Source organism: Anguilla anguilla, chromosome 3 (genome assembly GCF_013347855.1).
Source record: "Anguilla anguilla isolate fAngAng1 chromosome 3, fAngAng1.pri, whole genome shotgun sequence".
In the NCBI taxonomy this organism is placed as follows: Eukaryota; Metazoa; Chordata; class Actinopteri; order Anguilliformes; family Anguillidae; genus Anguilla; species Anguilla anguilla.
In genome coordinates this window covers 23,414,589-23,434,649 of record NC_049203.1, presented here as the reverse complement: position 1 = coordinate 23,434,649, position 20,061 = coordinate 23,414,589, and the positions used below count along the sequence as shown (strand labels likewise).

Genomic DNA, 20,061 nt, shown 5'->3' with positions numbered 1-20,061 from the left:
GTAGTAAAAAATGAATTACAAAAAAACTTAATTCCTGACTTTATTACTGCACGACCCATTTGCTGCCATAGACAGTTGATTAACGACCTCCTAATACATTACATCCATTCTGCAGATGCTCTTACCTCTTGCCCAGGCCGAATCAATGTAGGAGAAACGCAAGTGCATCTGATTAATATTAGCAGTAGCGGCAGTGCTAATAATAACTAAACTACAAATTCTGAATGTGTAGATATCGTATCACTAATACGCACTGAGAAAGGAAACATAAACCAATGTTTATCCAAAGCGCAGGGGAGAGTCGCTATAAATGCAACACGGCTACTAACTTTTTGTACACTGCGCTGCTATAGTGCTGTTAGCCATTTAAGGTTTGTACAAGCGCAATTCAGTCCTCTACCAATTGCCAAAAGAACGGAGAAATTCGACAACCTTCGTGGGAAATTTTCCTAAAAATCTATTTTGATCGAGGTACGTAAAAATATGTTCTGGGAGTAATTTTACCACATTAAAAAAAAAGATCATTTTAAGCAGTCACCGCCTCTGAATTGCTATAACAAACAACGTGCTTTTTGCTGTTATTTTACAGAACGCCGTTAAAGAAAAAACGAGAGAGTTGGTAGATAGAGAGGTCATGGAGAGTGCTTCAGATCTGGAGATTAGGTACACTCGATAGTGTTTAAAAACCTTCTACATGTCGTTCCCTTTAGGGGAGACCTTAGGCATTTTAAATGGTGTTTCATATTTGTGAAATAGATTCATTGCACTCATCAACGTGTTTGATCGTTTAAGTTAGTTCAGTGTTTTGTAAAATGTGTCCCGCTAATGTGCTTGTTGCGTTGACACAGCATCATCTTCAGGATGCTCCAAGTAATTAATTGGAAAGAAACAGCTACCTGGTCACAGACATTTACAGCAAGCACAGACCAGAGTGGTCCGTAAAAGCTTACCTGGGTGATGACAAACAAATCGATTTGTACGTTGCCAAAACGGACTTTACGGTAGTTACGAAGGCGCTTGTTCATCAATGTGTGCATAGCTTTTTCATGAATATAGGCACATTCTTCACAATGAGGATGTGGCTGATCTCTCGTTACCATTGCACATGTGTTTCCTTGATTGACATTAGAATGTGTTGAAAAAACCTGCTTCCGGACGCACATTACGGAACGTTTCAATTTACTATTAGAATTATTCCACACCTCAAAAAGAATCATTCCATCTAGGTGGTATATGTAACATCGGACAGCGAGCGTTTTAGTGGTATCCGACTTGATTAATGTAAAGTAACGAATTAAGGCTACTGACTACTGACATGTAGAAGTTGCCTGAAGTGAAATTTCATAGTGCTAGATTATTTTCTAAGTAAATTAGCAAAATCCAAAAATTTACATTTATGGCGACTCTCCCCTACTTATCAATGACAATATTGGCTAGTATTATTTAATGAACATCCTGAACGCGCCTTTTCTGAATATTTCGCAGTGATAGTAGGCTAGTGTACGCAATCGATTATTTTAGAGTAGTTGTTGGCCATTATGTTAACTAAGACATTAGGCTCCGCCATTTAAGTCGTTATAGGAGACTTTGCCCGAGTGATCACCAAACGTGCACTGGCTTTTTTAAAGTTGGAGACCTGAATTAACAAAACAATATTTCTAGATAGAATGCAGAGCAAACGGACAAGAAAGTAAGTCATGTCATTGGTTGCCTTTGCTGCAGGTAAATTATGCAATGTCTGTGTCTTAGAAGTTTCAAGCACTCGGATTACGCGCGGCGGCTATTTCCTTATAACTAGAAAAAATCCATTTATCCTACCCTTTTCTGAGAGGTGATTTTCATGCGTGATGTGAACCGTCTAGTTTAACCTGTACCGCCGTACTCTAACCACACTACTTAATTATTGCGATTACTTTAATCTGATTGGCTCTTCTCTGTAAAGGAAGCTAACCATACTACCCACCCACTGTGTATATCTATCCATTACCATCATTTTGCTTCCTTCCACTTAGATTAATATTAAACGCAAGAGCCCATGGCAGCGAATGATAATTACGGTTACCTGCGGGATCCTAGTGAAATGGAGAATGGTCAACCGCGACTACATTCCGCCAAGAGTTCTGAGCCGAGTTGCAGGTCATTTATTTTTGGAACGCTCATTGTCATGGGATTGCTTCAGGTCGCATCGAGTGTAGCAATCCTGCTACATTTAACTGGTTATATTCACGAGGTAGGCTATGTGTTTAACCACTATTCATTTGGTCGAAGACTGTCAATTCTTGCTACACATTTGACAGAATGGTTTTCGGTCAGCATTTTGTGTTTTCAACTTGAATTTCAAACTCAAAATTCTGTTACTTTCACTTTGTTAAACACTAATAATGTAGTATTAAGAATGATGAAATTGCGAATAGTTGTTTACTCATTGCACTGTTCGTGCAAGCCATAGGTGTTATCAGGATGCATAGCTTAATGTTAGAATGGTTTTTTAAATTTCCCAAATGTGTACGGTCAGTAAAGTCAGCGCTCTGCACTTTCCAAGAACTGCAACAGTAAGTTTCAATTTGCGGCAGACTTGGATTTGCTACCCTAGTTTATTTCCTACACCTTTGAGGGAGTTGCTATTGCTGAAAGGCAGCGCGTGACATGCTTTGGAAAACTAATAGCTAATAAGGATTCGGTGAGCTCGACACATTTCCCGGTGTGAGTTTTCTTCTATTTCATTGTAATTAACATCTGTACTGAGGCGTTCCTAAGCGATTAAAAAAGTAAATACAATAGCACAGGAACCGCAAAGTATAGGCTCTGAAACTGTTACCGTGTTCCAGTAGATTTAGTATGCGATGTGAAACACATTATATGCATATCAGGCGTACCCGTAGCCCGTAGCCTATCCTATCTCAGTTTAAGAATACCATAATATTATTTCAATACCATGTTTTGCCTGGACAGTGTTGGTCTACTTTTCTGCAAAATAATGGTGTCAGGTTGCATAAAATTGCGCTTGGAGAAGGGGAACTCGGTCTTAATCTAACTTTTACCTTGAAACTGAAATGATCGTCTTCGTCCATGCAGCATTTCTTCCAAGACCTTCAGGTGGCCCCTATTGTGGGTTTTGCTCTTCTCATCTAAATGTTTGCATCGTGAGATTTAAACCATTTGTGCTTTGTGGAATTTGCTTATTTATTTGTGTTTAATTTGGCTCACGTCTGATTTTTTTCAGCTTTGGTGATGTTAACGAGCACATTTATGTATTTATTTATTTATTTTGGCGAAGAAACATTGGGAAATATGTTGGCTGCTGTATGGGATAGGCTACTTTGAAAACTGGTAGTAGTAGGCCTAATTGTGGTACGAAAATTAATTTGTTGCATTCATTAAAAAAAGAGATTTAGAGGGATGGTGTCTTGCAGTTACAAAGGGTTAAATGAAAAAATTGAGGAATCACTTTGAGATATCCCTTTTCGGTACGGTGCATTCCGTTATATAATTGGAATTTGGCAGATACTGTTATCCTGGGTCACTCGCGAAGTGGGGAACATCTGTTACCATCTGGAATAGAATAGTACAGTAACACCACAGAGATCGCACTGTCGGCATGTTCATGATCAGTGGCTGTACGAAGTAGCCAATCAAATCAGCCATTCGGATTGCCATCAAACCGGAATAATAGCAAACAGAAATAACAGCAAATGTTAAAATGTTCGATCCTTGTTTTTCGGTTGTTATTTTGCTGCATCTGTTACTGTTTTCGTTAGTCACGATGCTGCTGGGAAACGGAAGTTTAGGCGCTGATACTGTGCACCACATCAAGCGCTCCCAGTAGCACCTGTAGCATACGTGAAGGGCGACACTCAGCATTTTCTGTCATCATTCCGGAAACCAACAATCAGTAAAACAGCAGGTGCACTCACAAAGTACCAACAGGAGGCTTGAGGTTAGAGTAGACGCAGCGTGCCACTTAGACGTCTTTTACTGCGGAACAAAGTGGAAAGCTGTATTTTGACAGATGCAGATCTGACTCACCACAGATGTCTTCCTAGTGATGAATTTTACTGCATTGTTTCTGACACATACTTAGTTAATTTGAGACACGCTTCAGTTAATTCAGTTGTTCCTTGTGTTGTTTTTCTAGGTAGACTTTACAGTTCAGCGGAAATCTCTAGAGGTGAGTTTCTCTTTTGATGACTTATCAGACTGCACAGTTGGCACACTGTGCATTTGCAATGTGTGTTAGCTCATGAATTCTAACACTGCACTTTCTATATGCAATGCTGTTTCATACCCTTACATTTTTTGCTCATACAGTTACACACGATTGATCAGTGAAGTCCTCATAAATCCACTAAATAACAATAGCTTATTTGTTAGCCGCTATTATGATTTTAAATTGGGTGTCCTCTTTTACTGATTGGGAATATAAACAGTAATATAAGTTTCTGACTTGTGAAGGTCAAAGTCTAATTCTGTCCCAACCATGGGAATAGTCTATCGCTTTCTATTTTTTTTCTGTCTTTGCACACAACAGCTTCCTCAAAACATTTCTGTAACCAATGTGGTCAGACGAAATACGTATCAAGCATCAACCACATAAACCCAAGGCTCACTCATTGTCATGGCAACAGGTGTGGTCCTTTTAACACCATGGGACTATCCATGACATGAGGCAGGATTAAACCACTGTGAAAAAGAAACCCCCCAACCACACACACACACACAAACACACAGACACACACACACACACACAACAGGGGACTAATTGCACTCTTGTCTGGACGCCAGAGTAAAGTCATCATCTTTACTGGATTCCTGTTCACAGTGAGTTCTGCTACATCAGCATCAGTGGCTTTGTAATGTGGCTTTTGCTGGAATCTATGCTTGTTTCTTTGTGAGTCATATCTTTTCAAGAAGATCTTTGTGTTGTTTAACTTCACTGCATGTTGGAGTCATTACAGTATCTGTGTCATCTTGGGGGGGCGGGGGGGGGCAGGTGCACTGTGTGTGTGTCTGTGTGTGCGTGTGAAATATGTCATGTGAATCTTTGCTCTTGCTGTATGTAAATGGGTGGAAATATGAACGCTTGAAAATATATAAAGATATTTAATACTCAAACTGCATCATCCTTGCTAGATCACGTACCGTACATTGGATTTGGCAAAGCATTGTATTTAATGGCTTAGCTTGACCTAAAATGACTCATTTTAGCTGTTTTTACTGCAAAGGGATACTTGCCTAAACCACCCCAGGCTACTTTGGAAGAAGATATCATTGTTTGATGAGGTCTCTAATATTGGCCATAATAAATTCAAGCCACGTACTGTGCTTTTGCATTGTCTGTGTTTGACGGGTTTATTAAGCTGCCATCCACTCTGCTGTTCCTGCATTGTGTAACGTTTTTACCATGGGACACATTGAAGATGTCTTGGAAGGTTTAATTAATTTGTTGTAAAAAAATAAATAAATAAATAAATAACATGGATTTGAGATTGTGTATCTTAATGAATCATCTTGGCTGATGTACATTATATTCTACGTTCTGTCGGTAATAAAATGACCCATGTTAGGATTTGGCATGTTTTCCTATGCTCCCTATTTATGAAGAAAGTATTGTTGGAATGAAAGTGATACTCAGAGGCCTTGTTTAGCATAAGTTTCACAGCTGCAATTATGATAACGTAATGCAAGGATCTCAACACTTCAGTCATGAGGGGTCAGTGTCTGTAGTTTTTTTTTTTTTTAATCAGCTGCCAATTTTGGCCATGGGAACAAGGTGTATGGACCCTTTAGCCAATCAGTGTTCTTAAATTATGCACTGAAGTACTGACACACTGAAATTCAGCAGACAAGGGCGACCCTCTTATATATATATATGTAATTTCTGGTAAGATTAAAATCTCACTTGTGGCTTTGCAACATATTTTTAAACATATCAACTCATGCCACATTTTGCTGATATGTAGATTTTATAGAGTTTATAGGTAGATTAAATACTTTGGTTGTTACCTGTGAACGTGTGTGTGTGTGTGTGTGTGTGTGTGTGTGTGTGTGTGTTTGTGCGTGCATGCGTGCATGTGTGCGATTCCCATGCTTGATGCTTTTTATTTGCGTTTTCCTTTGTAATGTGCATGCATTTAATTCTGCTACCAGATCTTGCTTGCAATAAACTTTAAAAAAATTAAAATAAAGGTTAAATAAAAATAAAATAGCAAAATGAATTTCAGTCATTCCTGAAATGCGTGGGAATGACAGTTTTGCGGAATAAAACAAGGATTTAATTAAGTTAAATATTAGGGTTTCCTGTACTCAGCTATACACTGTATTGAATGTACTGTGGCTATTTATCATCTCTACAGTAATGGATTGTTCAGATCAGAGTTAAGTACCTTTGAGTCATGATATGTTCCACAGCCCTTGTGAACTTCCCATTTTGGGGTTATATTTATTTAAAGTCTGTGCAGCCTTCTTACTCCAAAGGCTTGAAATATATATATTTTTTTTACATCTGGATATTGAATCCTGCAAGATCAAAGTAAACTTTGCTCTTGCTTCCTGATTCCGATGCATCCCATGTGAATAAGGTCCCAGATTGTTACCCATGTTCCTTCTGTTTTTGCAGGCGGTGCAGACGGGTCCCATCCTTGCAAGAGCGCTTAGAGAACCCAGAAAAAAACAAAGAATAAAGTACATAAAAAGCCCCACCCCAATGGCTCATCTGCCCATCAGGACACCCATCGACTATGCCCAAAGTAAGTCCATCTGATGCACTGAAGCCACACGTGGCTAATAATAATAGAGAAGATAGCGGTGTCAGTGAAGTATAATGGCTAGGTAACTGGGTTTTGATTTAAGTCAAGATGTAATAGGCTTGATTACCAGGCAAAGCACCACCTTTGTATCGGTGGACAGAGGTGAACTGATCAAGTGAATGTCCTGCTGTAGAAATGGATTCTATCTAAAAAGGAAAACCGGGTACGTCAGTCTGAATAAGCATCTGTCAGATGGTCGAATGTGAACGTGAAATGAATTAAGTGCACTGCAAAGTAAAGGGGCAGAGGTCAGCTAGGCCAAATGGCGGTCAGTGGTTTACAGTCTGTTGTAAATGTCTCTCAAATCTCGAGTGGCGCATTGCTAATCCACCCGGAGTGTAGTGCATTTCTGTCCCTGCCTTTCTCTTGTTTCACTCCAGTTTGATTTATCGACAGCATGACTCAGTCACTGCTCAGGATATGACACGTCACCTTTCACGCTTAACGAACCACTGCATCTAGGCGACGTTTAAAAGCTCTGCAGCTCTTCATTGTCATAACTGACTCCTCATGTCCTCCATCCCACGCCGACTGAAATGGCAGCTGGAGCATCCCCCACCATACCCCAAGCCCCCTTTTGCTTTTCGCATGCTTTGAGGTTTATCCTCAGATTCAGATTAATGAAGTGTTACTTTACTGTTACTCACATGACACTGCAAGTTTGGCAGTTGCTGGACCGAAGCAGCAAGTGTGCAATTAATGGAAAAAGTATGTTGTGCAAAGTTAAAATGTGCTCTCTCTCCCTCTCTTTCTCTGTCTCTCTCTTCTCTTCTCCCTTTGACCACCTCTCTCTCTCTCTCTCTCTCTCGCTATTTGTCTTTCATTTCCTTTTGCAGAAGGTGAGATTCAGGTGAAGATGATTCATTGGAATGACGCCCAGGGTAACCTGGAACGATTCCGGTACCACAACGGTCGCATTCTGGTCCAGGTAGGGGGTTTGTATTACATTTACGCCAAGACCTGCTTCCGATACTACGCCAACGCATATGAGCCAGGCGCCAGACCCAGCCACCAGCTGGAGGACAATACACAGTTGATCCAGTACATCTATCATGAGAAGCACACCCAGAACACCATCACGCCCACGGTCCTCATGAAGAGCGGAAGCACCCAGCAATGGGGGACAACTGACTATAACATGTACTGCGAACAGCAGGGCGGGATCTTTGCCCTGAAGGAAGGGGATGGGCTCTTGGTCAAGGTGTCCAATCCCTGGATGCTGGACCCCGACGCAGAAGGGAGTTACTTTGGTGCCTTCAAGATAAGCAAATGATTGCTTGGTTTCGCATGATTGACTGCAGTACCTTTAGGGTTAGGAGAACTGGCCATAGCCTCAAGCTGCTTGAGAGGAATTTCGGGTCAGGCGGGATATTGTGTACCTGAGCGTGACCCCCTTCCTGGTATATCAGGCTCCCAAGGTCTGCCTGCACAAACTGACAAAGGAGGTTGCACACACAAGTTGGGCATTCTTACTTCAGAGATAATAGGGGCCAAAAAAGATAAATAAACATGTCTATCCTGCGCTGAACTCTCTGCTTATGATCCTGTCTTACATTTTGAAAATGGTCCAAGAACTACCAAGCACTGAAAACCGGTGTGTCTCATTCCATGAGGGTGGCTTTCTCAGAACAAGGGGCAGGAAGACGGTTTATGGCGGTACAGCTCCCTGAGGCCACCATCCCCCTTTCGTCCCCCTTTATGCTCCTGCATAAATTTTTTTTTTTGTGTTTTTTTCAAAAGGATTTGATTATGAAGCAAAGTAAACAATGCACCAAAAAGTGGGAAAACAAAACCAAAGATAGCTGGACTGTCTGCTCTGCCTGAGTGAGAAATGGCAGGCCGTGTCCGAAACAGCTTACTTACCTACTGTTGTGTATATAAGTTGACAACACCGAATGAGAAAGTTGTCAAGTAAGGAAAATTTTAAATAAATGTACAGTAGTGTGGTTCACATTCCCAGATGATACTTATTTCCCAGGGTTTCGATGAATGTATTCAGAAGCACACTTTTCAGGAAGTGAACCATACTTTTAGGAGGTCCCACAGAATTGTGTGGGAGTGTTGAGGTCTCATAAATCAGAGAGGATGAGGCAGGACGGTTCGTCTTATGACACTTCTGCAGTATGCTGGAAACTAGTATGGATGATATTTTTCACATACTGTCCATTGTTTACTAAAAATATGCACTAAACAGTGGGCTGTATGTTTAGTAGACAATACATATTTTGAGGACACCGTAGGCTGTTTCAGACACGGTCACAGTCTTAACTTAAGATTGCTTTTCAGCCAAATTGAGTTTGGTGATCCACCGATTTAATAAAAGAATTTCATTTCTTGTTTTCCTTCTAAACATGACAGGAGACAATGCATTCAATGTATTTATTTATTTGATATTAAGTCATACTTCACTGACAACTAATGATTTACTTGTTGAGACCTGCAACAACAGTGTGTGCATTCTGTTATAAAGTAGAATCTTCAAGATATGAATCTCTATCAGTCATTCATGAAACTTTGAAAGTTATGTCAAAATATTTTTTTATGAATTTTAATCCTTTATGGATTAGACTCATGGCTTACATTATGATAGCCTTATGTTTAAATTGGCTACTCTGATTGTTGAGCTATAATCCTATGGATATGATAAATAGGCCTGATGAAGCACAATTGGATATGCCAATGGCGTGGTTCCATGTTAATTTGACTTGTCTGTCCATAACTCTAAGGTTTGTGATACTTTGGTTCTACTGTGCACATTATGATAGGTTGCACTTTTGCCTGAGGTTGTAAATACGCAATTAGTAAATATACTTGGTTTTGTCTTACAAATAAAACTTTGAGTTGTCTCTCAAAAAAAAAAATAGAACTTCTCAATTATCATATTTTCAGATAAGAACTGCGGGCATTGGGAAAGGTTTTAAGTTATACATTTGTATATGTTTTTTTGTATGTTATTTATAGCACTTAAAATAATAAAACAACTTTCTGAATACATTTATTGTTTTTTTTTTTTCTTTTATAACGTTTAGCTCAGTGGTTCTCAAACTCGGTCCTGGGGTACCCCTGTGTATGCTGGTTTTCATTCCAACCTCAACAGCAATCCCAGAATTTTAACAAGCTGTTCATTTTTTCTTAATTAGGTGCTTTTCATGTTTTAGAGCTGGGGTCCCCAGTCTTCTCCAGAAAGGGCCAGTGTGGCTGCACACACCTGATCCTGATTCTACTAATCAAGGTGCTTAGCAATGACTCTAGTGATTGATTAGTAGAATCAGATGTGTGCACCCACACTGGCTCTTCTGGAACCCCAGAACACACAGCAAAGACCCCTTGTCTTTGCTGTGTGTGGGGAAAGACCCCCTTGCATCGTGCTATTCAGCACGATGCAAGAGGGTCTTTCCCACACACTGCAAACTCTCACATGGTGTTAATTCACCCTTAGTTCAATTACTATCTACATACAGTAGAAGCTACTGCTTAGCACACTTTACTACTGTAACACTTCAACATTTTTAGCAACAGCAACAACATTTATTCTGAAATATCTGTCTTCATCTTGCAGCACCGTCTGGGAAGTGGGCAGCACTTACTCTAGAACAGCGGTGGGCAGTGCAGTATGAAACCTGAAAGGCTATTGGTGGTGAGGTACAGGTTGTGCATAGTTACAACATCTGTGCAATGGTGCCATCAAAGCGTGTTTTCTCAAAAGCAGGACAAACTGTTTAAGACAGGAGGAACTGCTTCAGCGCATAAGGAGTTAGTCAGCTGGTCTTCTTGAATGCCAATTATTTGCAATTGAGTCTTTCAGTACAATCAGTACATTATGTATGAGTCATTGCTTTTGAACTTTCAGTAGATGAAAGAATTTAATTAAATGAAAGACCAGACTGACAAGCATGCATTCCAGCACAGTCAGTAATACACAATCTATTTCGTATCAATGATTTAATGACACAAATAGCATTACATAATATGCAAATATGAAAAAATCCAATTTCTATAGTGACTGCAAGTATGCTGGATGCTTACACTTTTTTTTTTACAAATTTCTCTTTTGGCAGAGCCGAAGGTTTCAATGAATCATGTAATGGTTCACATGTGTTATAATCCAGTATAAAGTGCTTCAGCAATCCATATGCAACTACAAGAAACAAGTATATTATACAGCATGAGCGAGTGGCTTTCTGGGATACAGACGATAACTGTATTCTGCTGCTTCTGACAGCTAGAAGAAGAGGGATTTTGCTCATTTTGGAATTGGTTCAATGGTTTATAGTGCGGTCACGATGGGGCCACTGCTCTGTGCCAATTGTGGGTCTTCGATACTCCAGTGCAGAACCACATAATACGCTGGAGCTTGATCAAAACAGGCACCTTACTCCCTAAATGTTGCTGGGCTGCATTTCTGCAGTCCTAATAAGAGTAGTTATGTGGTCGCTCAAAACAATCGGTGTTCCCACACCACAGCTCCTCAAACAGAAAAATGATATTGCTCTTGTTTGCGATGTCCACTGTTCATTTTCTTTATAAATCAAAACTTGGTTATAGCGTACACATTGCCGCCAACCCTGTATAAACAGTGCACAGCAAAACTACTCAGGTTAAATCAACGCTAACAGTGTTACATCAACTGTAATGGTGTCCAAGTGTCCGCTAGGAAATATGTACAAGAGCTTTCTGTGAGTTAAAGGTACTCTGTCAGAGTTGATTTTACACTGACATTTTGCAGGGTGTCTGCAAATTTACAACTGAGCTCATTTCAAGAGACAACAGTTTGAACAGGAGCATATAATAATAAATAAATGAATGTAGCATATACTGGAAACTGCTCCCCACAATTCAACAGAATAACACAGCGGAAAAGGCAATTGAAACCCCTCATCTGTGGGATAATATCCCATGATACACTTCCAAAACCTTCACTGGAATCCTCACTGGAATAAAAATAAATAAATAAATAGTTTACAGTATAATAATACATCCTATATCCCATGCTGTTGTAACAATTATTTGAAGTGGTCACAATACTTACGTGGACATAAGGACTTCAAAATTTAGCTAACAGGAAATATCATTACTTTTAACACTGGGGTCCTTTGATTCTGAGGTGAAGAGGAAATTGCAAAGTTATATTTATGGGAGTTTTGTTATCCACACTGGGAGTGCAACTGTCCTTTGCTGTTAACTCTCCCTCCACCAATCTACTATGAAGGTTCATCAAACTGAATGTGCATATCAGTTTCAATGCAACGATGATTCCAAATGTGCATGTTTTAAGATCCCATGAAATATATTATTCATTCCTTATTCATTTTCTGATTCATGGCACCATTTTTTTTAGTGAACAATGTTCTATTCATTTTTAGGTACAGTATAAGCATTAATTGCACTCTGATAAAAAATGGCTTTCCTTATCTTTCTCTCACATAACTCAGGAGCGAGTATGCAGGGTGAAGAAATCCCATTTCCATGCAACAGACCAGAGTTGTTCTGTATTCAACACTTGTGTTTAATGTTCCATCTACATTTGATTTGTTACTTATCACTGTTAAAATTTTGTAAAAAGATTCTGATAATAAATAAATAAGCAACTTAGTTAAAAGGTCCCAAATATAGATCCATGCACTTCCCCAAGTTTTCCAGAGAGTTTGTTACTTTTAATCAAAGATGACCTAAACCTGTTCATTGCATACTTCATGAAGCATACACCACACATATTAGTAAATGTTTATATTATGTGTACTGTTGTATGGGTATCCTCCCTGTGATAGAGATGTGGTATTTGTTTTTTGTATCTGAGATGGACAGCACATAGGATGAGAAATATCATTCCAAAGAATACTATGCTTTGAGGTCACTAAAATCATCTTCAAACCTATGCCAAAGAGCTGCTCTGGAACATTCTGATATTCACTTAGTGGAAAAGGATTTTTTTCAAGATCTGCCCATACAAATAGCACCTTGACAAGGAAACAGTAATAAAGAGCATGTCAAATGGAATTTATGTGAAATATTAGTCATCCGCACTGCCAGAAATGTACACTCACTGGCCACTTTATTAGGTACACCTGTTTAACTGCTCGTTTACACAAATATCTAATCAGCCAATCATGTGGCAGCAACTCAATGCATTTAGGCATGTAGACATGGTCAAGACGATCTGCTGAAGTTCAAACCAAGCATCAGAATGAGGTAGAAAGGTGATTTAAGTGACTGTGAACGTGGCATGGTTGTTGGTGCCAGACGGGCTGGTTTGAGTATTTCAGAAACTGTTGATCTACTGGGATTTTCACGCACAACCATCTCTAGGGTTTACAGAGAATGGTCAGAAAAAGAGAAAATGTCCAGTGAGCGGCAGTTCTCTGGGCAAAAATGCCTTGTTGATGGCAGAGGTCAGAGGAGAATGGCCAGACTGGTTTGAGCTGATAGAAAGGCAACAGTAACTCAAATAACCACTCGTTACAACCGAGGTATGCAGAAGGGCAACTGTAAACACACAACACGTCAAACCTTGAAGCAGATGGGTTACAGCAGCAGAAGACCACATCCGGTACTGGCTAGTACCTAATGAAGTGGCCGGTGAGTGTATAGCTCATTGTGTTTGTCAAAATGTGTTTTCTTTGAGACTGTTACTGAAGTGCTATTTTCTGGTTCCTTTTAAATAACATCCTGTTTTTAATCACTTCCAATGTTTTAGATGAATTAATTAAAATTAAGACCAAGCAGGTAAATATTTATTTATATACTAAATTCAATAAATTTATAATAAAAGTAAATTCAACATTTTCTCTTGAACTAGGATGTGGCAGTTTTTCATACTATTTATATGCCAGGTGGTCTTATCGGGAACTGCTGCCAGAACAATAATTCAGAATACAAATAAGAAATGGCTCAGCCAGCAAACATACAGACTCCAGTGCCTGCCTGCTATCTGTCAGCCAGTCAACAGTTTGCAACTTGGCACCATAGTGGTCAACTAATGGAGAGTTGACAAGAAGCTGTCATCTTGATCCCCCCCCCCGCAAAATCCTGGCCCTGACAGAGATCTGATAGCTTACAGCCATAAGCTTAAGTGTGTAGCTTATTCAAAGATTCAAAGGTATCACAGAGCCATCAAATTTAAATTAATTTAATCAAATTTCTCATAATTATTATGCTAAGTGTAGCTAAATTAGCCTATTTTGACTGTCAGTTTAACTAAAAAGCAGTATCCTGGTGTGTCCTAGGTAACAGACCAAATTTTGGCTTAGGGGAGATCTCAATCAGGTAAATCCAGGTTTGGTTCTCATGAGTATTCTGCCTAAATTATCAAACCCATCACTGAGGCATTATTATTTGAAGAGTGCAAGGCAATACTTTGTTCTAGTAAAATTCACTGCCAGGCACTGAAGATTAGAATTTGTAAGAGCTCTTGACATGAAAATAGCCATAAGGTAAGCCTTAAATTTAGGACACCTGAAATTATTATTTTCTTTGCAGTTTTTGCACGCCTAGATTGGGATTGTTTCAGCACCATGGACAGCACACATCCAAATGGGGCTGTCCATTTTGGTCAAGTACTGCCTTCTCTTGAATTGATCGGTTCTCTGACTAATATTTTTGCCTGTCGGTAAAATCACTGTACTGTAGGCTTTCCTCCATTGGTTTTGAGCAATTCAGACCACAAAACTTTACTGTTCATTGTATAGAAAATGTAAAATGTCACATTACAGTGTGTTTTACATGTATTTCATCATCAGCCATAATCTTATGTCTTTTTAGTAACTGTCTTTGTATCACACTTGACGATACTGAAATTGCATAATGGACGACATTAATCTGGAAGCTATTACTGGTTTACTGAATAATGTTTAATCACTTTATTTAGGTATGGTGCCTGTCCTGGGTATTTCCAAGTAACTCTGTGAATGTTAACTATCATATATTTATGGATAAAAATATAATTTTAATATCATTATTTCAATTACTACTTATAAAGCACCAACACCTAACTTTAATTGGGGTTATACTGTATCATGGCTGACCCACACACTGTGATGTGCAGAGAGGAAAAAGAAGGGGGAAAATTAGGAAATTTAATAGTGTCAGTAAGGGTGACTAATTCTGATAGTGTGCTTGTCCCTCTGGGATCCTTGTGTCTCTGAAAGTGGCATCAATTTAATTCATTTTTTTTTTCACCAGGAGAGGTGGATTCAGAAGGCAAACGGGACCGATGATTCAGACATAATTACTCCTGCACTTAATGAGCTAATGGCCCACCAAAGATTGCTTCAGATTACTTTACGGATAATGCATTTTTTTTAAACAGTATCTTCACCTGAAAATATTTAGACTATTTAAGCATTGCCCGCTGAAGTGGCGCCTACAGCAGTGCATCATGGGGCTTTTGTGGTCTCCATGCTCACTCTGGGGAACAGACATGCACAGCTTAATTTGGAACATGCGGTTCTTCAAACAGGAGAGGTGCAGACACAATACAGACATGGCACACACACACAGACACACTCACACATACACACACATGCACATACACATACACACAAGCACGCATGCACGCACACACACACACACACACACATACACAACCACCCACAGCCACACACACACACCTTAGACTGACACTCAGGAATAATCTGTGCAGACAGTGAGGAATGTGAATAAGGAGAGGCTCAGTTGCATTCATATGGGATCAACTAGCGCTCAGACAATAGCAACACAGCCATTCGGCCTCTTTTTAAGAACTATCCTGATACACACAGTAGTGTAAAAGCTATAATTAGCCAAAGACTGCTAGTCTACTACTGTTTGCATATGATGGTGAAAACATCCAGAGCATGATACAGTACATGTAATACTCTAATCTTCATGAAGTACCTCACTTAACTGTTAAACTATTTATGCCTGCTGCAGTTTGGAAGAAGTTATGTAGAAAGACATCCATGTCTTTGCAATTTCAAAATCAATCATGTACATGTTTGTGTGTACTTGTTCTCTGTCAATCAAATACATCTTGAAATGATGAATTCAGCACAATTCCATATTCTCTAGACTCAGTTTCACAGTATTCATAGCAGGCTGTTTGTCTATGAGGTTTGTGAGATGTTTATGAAACGCTTGATGAGAATTGCAATTCGGTGCCAAATCAGAAGACTGGTTTTGCCAAACCTGACAAAATTGTAAAAACATTACATTCATAGCTTACAAAAACAAATCAAGCTACATTTGATATGTAGTGCTGCTACAATAAACACAAGTGACACCATATGCATCATATTTTTTCCTTTAAAATGTGTTTCTCTGTGATTGATTGATGCTGCCTTAAATGCAAGATACACATGGGGATAGATGAAGACCGCCTGACAAGGCAAAAATAAATGAAGCCTGAACGTGATGGCCGGCTGCTGACATGTCAAGTACCTGTCAAGAAGGTAAGAGAAAGGACCTTAAAGAGCTCCACAGGCTCTGTGAGACTCCAAATCAATGCATGCTTTTAATGGCAGGCCTAGATTTGATTTAATGCCTTATAGACAGGGCAGAATTGGCATTTTTGTTTATTGAAGATGTTTTTTCATGAAAATGAATCTTACAAACCTAACCAGACATGTTTTCCCCACTAATGCACAGTGTGATTGTGGGTCAAATAAAGTTTAAACAAATAATTAAATTGTTTAATTTCTTTGACAGTGTAAAATAATTTCAAAAATGTATTTGTGAACACAATTTTCAAAATAATAATGATAATAATAATGCATTTTATTCTTGATGTGCATCTCGTACACCCAAAACACTGTATGCAGACAATTGTTCAAACATATTTAAAAACATTTTTAGCTGCAAAACAGCTGAATTGTTGATTATTTCCACTGAAAATAATTGTCATTTGACACTTGGATGAGACGCATAAAGTTTGAATGATCGCATTGTCTTTCAAATGGTAAGATAAAAAAATACCAGGTCAAGTTACTTGAAATAATTTAGGGAACATTGGGTTGCACTGCTTTGGAATACAGCTTGTTTAATTTGTGTCAGCTAAACTATGCAATATTGTTTGTTGTAACTTGGTCTAATTTTGATATCTTTGAATATCTTTGATATCTCAGTACTTTTAATTGCAGGCCTAGATTTTGCAAGTTTGAATCAATGACAGTGGTTTGTACGTGTGAGTCACTTACAGATCCATACAACAGTTGTGACAAGTCTGTGCGAATTTCCAAAATACATTCCTGAATAATATGGCTCACAGTAGTCCATATGATTGCATTACGGTCCTGTGTGCTTACTATACATCATCACGAACTAAAAAATAAATTAATAATAATTTAATATGCAATATTTAATAACACTTGAGAGCATCAGGGTTTGACTGCCAGCTCATAAACTGTAGATGCCAGAAGTAATATTACATGACACTGACATAAATGAACTCATTGCACATTCTTGGGTGCAAATAACACACAGCAATAAAATATTCTGGTCCTACGTCATGTCAGACAAACTGAACTGGAGAGACTCCTTGTCAAGAGGCAATCAGTGAAGAAGTGAAACGAAGTGAATTGAGGTGATCAGTGGTCCTTCACACTGGCTGATCTTCTGGAATTTTGGACTTCAATTCCAAGGTTTTATACAAAGGCACATCCCATTGGTATTCAGGTAAACATTTGCACCACAATGTTTTTTTTTTATACAGTAACCTGTTAAAAGGTCTCAATTACATTATAATAATGCAACATAAGATATTTTGGAGTACTCCAGAAGTGTATTTGAATGAAACTAATACTTTTAATTAGCTGCTTTGTTTTCATTTTACTACACAGTTTTCATTTTCACAGTACATATGTTGCAAAGATGTTTTGTGCAAATACAGTATTATATTTCCTTTCTACTGTTTCAATGTAGAACATTTAAAGTTGAATTCAGGACAGTGATTAGATAATTACTTTGTTTTTTCACCACGCTGTGCAATCAAGACGAGAAACTTCTGAACAACATATCTTTTAATAAGGTGCATTTAAGTACAGTACATACTTTGTTTTATGTGTCTGGAACACTGTAGCAATAGGAGACAATTATTCTGACATAAAATAGACAAAGATATATGCTTCAATGCTTCACTCAGAAGGCATGAAACTACATGCAATGTTTTACTTAGGCACATGTGAGTGTGTGTGTGTGTGTGTGTGTGATTAATTTTGAAAAGTCAGACGATTTGACAGTGTAATTGCCTGCTGTTACTATTTTTCACACTTACAGTATGTACATGTTCTGCATAATTGTATTCCATCATCTGTCTGACTGATGCTTTCATGACAGTTCCAGTCTCTTTTTTTGTGTGTTTAACCCCCTGGGAATGTGCTAAAAGCCCCAAAGAGGTGTGTCAGGACATGTCACATTTATACACTCTGACATACTGAAACCGCCAGGAATAACGGCAAACACACCCAGACAGAAGCTGTGTGATGTCAAGGCCATGTGGTCCTGATTCCCCCTCCCCGTGGTCATCATCGTGGCGGCAGTGTAGTATAATGGCTAAGGAGTTGGTCTTGTAACCTAAGGGTCGCAGGTTCCCTTGTACCCTTGAGCAAGGTACTTAACCTGCAATGCTCCAGTATATATCCAGCTGTATAATTGGATACAATGTAAGTCACTCTGGATAACAGCATGCTAAATGCCTGTAAACTAAACTATCACAAAGAGAAATCAGCTCAGAGCTGTGTATCTGGGGCCCGTTTCACGAAGCAGGACTACTGAGTTATCGGGATAACCACACTGAGTAAAACCCGGAACCCTCCCAAATCTGGAACATGGAAAGAACTAAAAGGGAATGTTCTGGGTATTACTCAGTGCAGGTACCCAGCTAACTCAACAATCCTGGTTTGTGAAACCCCCTCCCATTCATTCTGTTACTCAATTGTTCAGAAACACTATTGGCACACTTGATTCTCAAATTCGGTCCTGGGGATGCCTGTGTATGCAGGCTTTGATATGGTAAATGGTAAATGGACTGCATTTATATAGCGCTTTTATCCATTGATTGATGACTATCTTTGCTTTGATACCAAAGCTATGATTACTGTACTGCTTACTGCCCATTATATGTCACAATGGAACTGTGATATAATTAGAATGTAATACAAAGCCATTATATGTCACAATGGAATAGTGATACAATTAGAATGTAATACAAAGCCATCATGTCACAATGATGTAAAAAAAAAGACCTAAATTAGTTTCATGTGGGCATAGTTAATTTAACCTGTAGTTGTGAAAGTTCTAACCAGTTTACAACTGGGAAGTTATGCATAATTTCATATTCAATGTAGCCAGATTTATATTTATTTTTTTTCCGAATAGTTTCTTTGTATCAGTTTGTTAGTCATGGCTTTGGGGTACATATTCTTCAGTTTCCCACGTCTATTAAGTTATTAGTGGCAAAGAGAAACCAAATCTAGTTTAAATACAATAATATGTTTAATATATAAGCCCATTGTAATTTTCAGCATGTTGGATGCATTTTGGCATTTTGTATGCAAAAACAAAATCACCCCAAGTGTAAGAATTCAGAATCAAAGTGGGTGGCATTACAATTAACTAAAGAACAAAAGGTTTAAGATCATGAACATCACTGAAACAGAACATTTACGGATTATTTTTCAGTCTTAGAGAGGTATTTGGGTTTAAATATGATTTCCTGGGTATTTACCGCATGCTTTATGACTAAATACCTGGAATACATCAAACCAAATAGCATATGTAACTCAGGATCTCTCCTATATAGCAACATATGTACAATGACATGTCAGTGTGTGCAAAATTAATCATCCTAATTATGATCATTGTGATATCATGTGCATACATGAGTACATGGTGTTGGTGTGCTGTTCCCCCATGCTAGAGCAATACAGCTGAAGCATGTACACTCTGATGCACTCACGTGAAAGCCAGTGTTTTGTTTGTTTTTTTGTTTTGTTTTGTTTTTGTTTTGTTTTATTGACAATTATTGGAATGAACTGATGTCGCAAGAAACCTAAATTAAATGTAGTGATATGCATATGCTCATTCAGCTATCATATTTTATCATTATTTCTGGCTGGATGCTCAGGTACTGTGTTACTAGTAGTTCTGTGTTCTGTTTCAATTTCAGTTCACCCTCCACACAGAATGCTTGTTAAAATGATCTTGCTTAGTTGATTTGTCACTCCGGATATGAATGTATTCTAAAAGATAACATAAATTAATGACCTGTCTATCTCCTGCATAA

General features: G+C 38.6%; 1 protein-coding gene across 1 annotated transcript; it reads left to right on the top strand.

Annotated features, from left to right (window-relative positions):
• Nucleotides 1-1,989: 1,989 nt before the first annotated feature.
• LOC118222559 (tumor necrosis factor ligand superfamily member 11-like) lies at nucleotides 1,990-9,800 on the top strand. Its single transcript, XM_035408237.1, has 4 exons — nucleotides 1,990-2,230; nucleotides 4,136-4,168; nucleotides 6,617-6,746; nucleotides 7,643-9,800. Exons 1-4 carry the CDS (start codon nucleotides 2,036-2,038, stop codon nucleotides 8,077-8,079), a joined length of 795 nt encoding a protein of 264 aa, XP_035264128.1. The 5' UTR covers nucleotides 1,990-2,035; the 3' UTR covers nucleotides 8,080-9,800.
• Nucleotides 9,801-20,061: the final 10,261 nt, after the last annotated feature.